This window comes from Lontra canadensis, unplaced genomic scaffold (assembly GCF_010015895.1).
Source record: "Lontra canadensis isolate GAN:19392208 unplaced genomic scaffold, GSC_riverotter_1.0 scaffold24, whole genome shotgun sequence".
Lineage (NCBI taxonomy): Eukaryota > Metazoa > Chordata > Mammalia > Carnivora > Mustelidae > Lontra > Lontra canadensis.
This window is the reverse complement of record NW_022631018.1, coordinates 17,417,948-17,424,144: the sequence shown is the minus strand read 5'-3', so window position 1 is coordinate 17,424,144 and position 6,197 is coordinate 17,417,948. Positions and strand designations below refer to the sequence as shown.

The following is a 6,197-nucleotide window of genomic DNA, read 5'->3' as shown; positions in this document are numbered from 1 at the left end:
GCTAAGGGATAAGATTAAAGCCACTGCAGGAGCCAGTTAAGTAAGTATGGTATTGTGTCCTGAAGGTGCTGGATCAAGGAGGGAGAGCAGAGTGTAGGTGTCACAATGGGAGTACTCCCCCATGATTCAGGATTTAACACTGTGGCAAATACCCCAGGGACAGTGATAAGGTACTGGCATGATTCTTAGAGTACCACAAACACTGATCCACATTTAATGAAAGAAAAATGTAAGAGCTTCTACGATAGATGGTGGAGGAAAGGGTCCTCAGGCTCAGAGAAAAGGGCATGTTAAAATGTATCTGCTAAAAAAAAAAAAATAAAAAAAAACGCAACAGCCAATGACAGTCCCAGGAAAGCCCATGTTCACCAAAGCAATGTTGCCTGTGCTTGTTTTGGGAGCAGCAACAGTATGAGAAGCTCAGCTGTCTGGAGCCCAAGGCTAACAGTAGGAAGAGATGCTGTTAAAAAACTAGGCTCCCTGAGGAGCCTGAGAATGGCAAGATCTCAAAATAATATAAGCCAGGGACCAGTGCTTAAGTTTCAGGAGTATTGTGGACACAATTGTTGCAAAGAGTTATGGGATTGGAGCGGCATCCACAGAGTCCCGGCTGGGAGTTGAGTCATAGAACATGGTGCTCTTGGATATGAGAGATGGGCTGCCAACAAGGCTATTACTTAATGTATATAGTCACAAGAAATCAATGACGGATTATCAGAGACAGAGGGCAATATCTCAGTAAGAATCACAATTCCGTGCTCCGTTTCCGGATCAGATTGGAACCCACTGACTGAAGGGGCTGATTCTTTAGAAGTCAGGACCCTTTCATACCAGGGCAGATATATTCATTTGTTATTCTCTTGGTACTTAACCAGGGGAGTTAAGACTAGTTACTCAGGTAAATGTGCTATGTGGGGAAAGAGGAATCCTCAGAACTTTTGAAGATTGTTGAACATTGGTTCTGAATTTACACAAATCCCTGGAGACGCAATAAACCAACATGGCTCCCTATAAAAGGGAGGGGGATATAAGGGCCATCAGAATCCTCGCCAAAGTCTGGTTCTCAGAGGGCCCAGTAGTCTATTGACTAATCTGCTGGTTTTACCCCTAATCTCCAAATGCATAATTGAAAGGGACACCCTAATCTCCAAATGCATAATTGAAGAACCCTCACAATGATTCCTTGATTTCTTGAGTAAGAGCTATTGTAGTGAGGAGGTGCAAGTTGAACTTTCTGAAACTTGCTAACCCAGAGAAAAGAGTGAATTTCCAAAGAGGATGGAGTAAACTAATGAAACTTTCGGAGAGTTGAATATTGTGATAACTCCTACCATATCCCACGTATTTCATCAGGTCAGCTCCTGCAAAGATCAAATAGAACATGGCAGGTGGTAAGACAGGAGACCCAGCTGCAGCTACTGTGCTCAGTGTATTTTTTACTTGTTTGGTTTTGGTTTTGTTTTGCTAGAACAGGTTACAATAGGCTCCAGCACTTGATCTAGCAAATGTTTCTAGCCACACTTATGAGGAAGGAGAGGTGGATGCTATTGGCATTCCCATGGGATAAACGATGGTTTATGATCTTGCCGTCAAGTCTACCCAAGTTTCTTATACCCTTTACCAAGATGTGATCTAAAATAATCTGGATTTTATGGGCATTCTGTAAAATGTCATATTGATTGACCATACGATCAACAACATGTAATAGAACCAGATGAGAGATATGGGGCCAGTATGTTGGAGGTCTTGGTTTATACATAATATATATGCCAAACTCTAAGGTTTATACACTATAAACCTCAGAGAATAGGTAGTAAATCTTACAAAGGTTCATAAGACTTTTGATTACAGACAAGATGGGGTAGACACATTCTGCCTACTCCCCCCACTAAAGAGTTTATCAAACATAATAAGGCCCTAAAAGTTGAGGGAGGCAAGGCAGATCAGGCAGAAACCTCGAGATCCAAGGAATGACATTACAGCTATTTCCCTGGCTTCCCCCACCCCCAACTCCCCTTATGTATCCCAGACTGAGCAGTAGAGAAATCAGCAACCTGGAAATGCCAATGGATATAACCATCATCACCATAACAAAAACTACTTGGTTTCCCATTTTTCTCTTTTGGTAAATGGCTTGTGGTGTTTGAGAAGTAGTGGCAGTGAGATTGGGGGAAGAGGGTGGGAAGGGTGGTGGAGGTTAAGAAGGATTCAAATTATAACCTGACGATCAACAAATTTTAGCTGTATTTTATGATTTGGTCTTATCAGTTATCTCCTATGTAGAGCTAATCATCAGGTGATAGGTCAATCATCAAATGAGCTTTCCAGGCAAAAATTCATTTTCATTGACTTTATAACTTAAAAATCTATTGGCCGGGGTGCCTGTGTGGCCCCGAATTGGGCTCTCTGCTCAGCAGGGAGCCTGTTTCCTCTCTCTCTCTCTGTCTCTCTGCCTACTTGTGATTTCTGTCTGTCCAATAAATAAAGAAAATCTTTAAAAAAAAAAATCTATTGGCCAACTTCAGAAACAAGTGAATTGAAATATCTTAACCTCATTTAAGTGGAATGTTCTGTCCCACTTAATAAACTAAGATAAATTATTTATTATTAAGTTAAACTTAATTCCTTTGAAGTCCATACAGTAAATCAACCATATACAATTTTATTACAGTGTTTATTGTTTTATTGGCAATTGAATTACTTGAAGGGATGTAAGTCAATTCATTGAAAAATAGAGACACTGTGAAACTGGAAAGCATTTAAATTAAGAAATGTTGAAGCACATGAAAAGTGAATGTGAAAATGGACCAAACTCAAGGCAAGTTCTGGCTTGTCCATGCGACAAGGGTGGTGCCCTGGCCATTCCAAGGAAGATGAACTTGTATTTGCAGCAGTTTCTCAACACTTCCTCATTCAATTTTTCTTATTCAAAGAACACAAAGAGAAGAGCTCAAGATTTCTGTCTTCAGCTGCTGAGTACTCTCTAAGAGGCTTAGAAATCACCCAAGACCAGGGTTGAGAGCCATCCCCATCACCTCTGCTCCTTGAATGCCTGATTCTGATTCTCTTTGAAGACGCCAGGTCCCAGAGGAGGTTGCATGTCGTAGGCTAAGGGTTGAACTCACCATGACGGGACACATGCCCTCTGAACACACAGTGCTCCCTTCACGGCCCACGGAAACAAATGCTGAATCCCATTTTTATCGCACATCACACCAGGATCACAAAGAATCCTAGAGTATCTTTATTTGTTCTATAATTTAATAGTACACCTATAAAATAATTACATTATACTTAGAGCTTTTCTTCATTTATAAACAAACCAAAAAACAAAAACAAAAACAATTAAATACAATTTGAGCCATTATAAGGTAAACTTTGTACATAGAAGAACCCCCAGAAGGAGCTTAACCCTGCAGCATATCATATTGTTTCCATTGCTACACCCACAACTGGGTTCAAAGAGAGTGTACTCATGTGTGTATTCTGTGAGTTCATAGCTTAATCCTTCCTCTATCTGCGTGGGTTATGTGTTAATAAAATGACAGGGTTGGCTTTGCAGTCAGCTAGAGGATCCCATCCACTCCCAACCTCCTCTACTCCACTGGCCTCCATTTCAGTCATGTGGGCCTCCTTCCTTCACAGCTTTTCTGCCGTGTGTCCTGCACTGCGTCTAACTTGAGGTTTTCCAATTCAGGCAAAAATAAATTCTCAACTTGGACAAGCTCTCTGCTCTTTCTTCCCATCCCAAGGTTCCAGCCTTAGAGGATTTCTGTTGAGTTCTGCCTCCTGATGGAGGGCTGTCTATCCCCCATTTCTAAAACCAATACCCCCTTTTACAGCAGCATACTGTGCTCCGGGTCTCATGGAGTTACGGGGTAGACAGAAATGAAACCTGCAGTTCAGGGGCAGGAAAGAGATTCAGGGACACGCCACACCTCGCTCTCCAGGTGAATGCCCCTAGACCCCCCATCAGAAAGCCTCAGTTCCCCCAAGCAGTTTGTAGAGGGTCTCACAAACCTGGAGTGGGCCTTTCTGAGTGCCCTTGGCAGTAGCACATGAGACTTGGTGCTCAGAAACGACCAATGAAAGGTTTTCAAAGTTTGCTGATTCCCACCAATGGCATCTCATTCACATTCATCAGATTCCACAAACGCTACTCACAGGGAAGACTCGGGGGGGGGGGGGCAATTTAGCAAAGGGACACAAGGTAAGTATAATTTTGCAAGAAAATAAATTATGTCAGCTTTCTTACACTAAGAGACCTCAACGTATAATCCTCAACGATTCATTATAAACATGAAACGTAAGCTGATGTTTGATCGTCCTTTAAAAAAAAGAGAAGTCCATTCTTGGAAAACGAAACTCCTGTAGGATAGCTTAACTAGATTTCTAGTCTATATATTTTATTTTTTATTTCCTCCTACAGCACAAAGTGACCTGATTCCTTGTATGTTTAAATAGTTCTCTCTTTTAGCAGGAAATATTTTTTGTTTCGTGTCACGGCAGTAAAGTGGTACAGCTTCTCAGGGCACATACGACTATTGAACATCACAGGGCTTTTAAGTTCCCTGTGAAAGACTCCCCAGTGAGTCCCCTCCCTACACCCATCTGTCCCAACCCACTTCCCACATTGTGCTGCGATGATTTATTTAGTACCTTCAGTGAAACAGTTTTCACCGTAAGATCACAATGTGAGATCACCTGCCATCTCCCTGCCCAATGTAAGACTAGGTCCTGGCCAGTGGACTGCTGACCGGGCATTATTCCTGAGCTCAACCCTGCCGAGCCTTACTCAGAACCGTGCTGCAAAGCCGGAGTCCAAACTCGTGAGACGATACATGGATAGGTCTATAGCGCTTCTGCACAGCCCTTTACAATACAGGTCAGTTACAAAACCAGCGTTAATTCGGAGGCCGTTGTGTGTAATAATATTCTAATTGCAGCGATAATAGCATGCACACCGGAGTTCATCGGAGTCCACGGGTGGGGGGAGGGGGGTGAGGAAGAAGAGGTGGTGGTGGCTGGGGGTGGGGGAGAGGGCGGCCTGCTGTGAGCAAGGTCCCCAGGGAAGCCCATTTCATGATCCCAGTGGCTCAAGTCGTCTTCTCGGGTAGCGGGTAGCCGGCTGGTTAGGAGAACCTCCCCTCCGCGCGCGGGGACGCGGTCCAGGCCCGCATCGCCGCCGCGCGGGGACGGCCCCCCTTCACCGAGTGAGGCTCCCCCGGGCCCCGCGGGACAGGGCCGAGCGCCGCATCCTTCACTTCCGCGCGACGGGAGCTGGAGTGTCGGGGGAGGCCAGGGAAAGCCGGGCTTTTCCACATGGTGGAAACATCAACGCCAGCCTGGCCGCGCGGCCCCCGAAGGTCCTCTCCGGCCGCCGGCTGGCGCGGAGCGGGTTTCCAGCCGCGTCGCTCGGGCCCGGAGCGCAGCGCGTTGGGGGCGCGCAGTGGGGGCGCGCGGGGGTCCCGCGATCGGCCGGACGCGGCGGCGAAGCTCCGCTTGGGAGCCGCGCGGGCAGCGGAGGGGCCACCGGGCCGCGCCGCGCGGGCTCCGAGGACGGGGACGAAGGCGGCGGCGGCGGCGGCCCGGGGAGCGCGCGCGCGGGGAGCCGCGGGGGCTTCACTGCTTGTCCGAGTCGCTCAGGTTCACGGACATGCACCGGCACTGCTTCACCTTCTGGATCTTCTTGAGTCGGAAGGGAGGGTCCATGCCGGGGCACTCGAGCTCCACGAGGACGGAGGTGACGCGCTGCGGCTTGCAGAAGGCGCACGACTGGAAGGACTCCTCCTCCTTGCGCACGTGGCGCGGGATGTAGAAGGAGTTGCACTGGCCGTAGCAGAAGCGGTTGAGGACCGTGCGGCTGCGGCAGCCGTCCTCGCTCACCGTCTGCCGCAGCGGCTGCGTCTTGCACCAGTCACTCTTGAGGTACTTGCGCTCGGTGACCACCAGGGCCTCCTGGCTGGAGGCCAGCACCTCCTTGATCTGGTGCTGCCATCTCTCCGAGTGGTTGCTGCTGCCGTCCTTGTAGGGCGACGGGATGGCGCCCGCCGGCCGGTTCTTCCGGGCCTCGGCCGCCTTCAGCAGCACGGCCGCCAGGCACAAGGACAGGGAGAGCTTCCAGAACATCCTGCGAACGAGAGAAGAGTGAGAGGGGTTGGCTGGGGCGCCGCTGGTTTCGTGAGAGGAGCTGCTGT

At 47.9% G+C, this 6,197-nt stretch overlaps 1 protein-coding gene across 2 annotated transcripts in view; it reads right to left on the bottom strand.

Annotated features, from left to right (window-relative positions):
- Positions 1-5,608: 5,608 nt before the first annotated feature.
- The window catches only part of GREM2 (gremlin 2, DAN family BMP antagonist), a 107,243-nt gene continuing 106,654 nt past the window's right edge, over positions 5,609-6,197 (bottom strand). For both annotated transcript variants that reach the window (XM_032862940.1, XM_032862941.1), the window contains exon 2: positions 5,609-6,130. In XM_032862940.1, the coding sequence (XP_032718831.1) occupies positions 5,623-6,130 (508 nt within the window). In that variant the 3' untranslated portion in view covers positions 5,609-5,622. The remainder of the gene's footprint in view (positions 6,131-6,197) is intronic.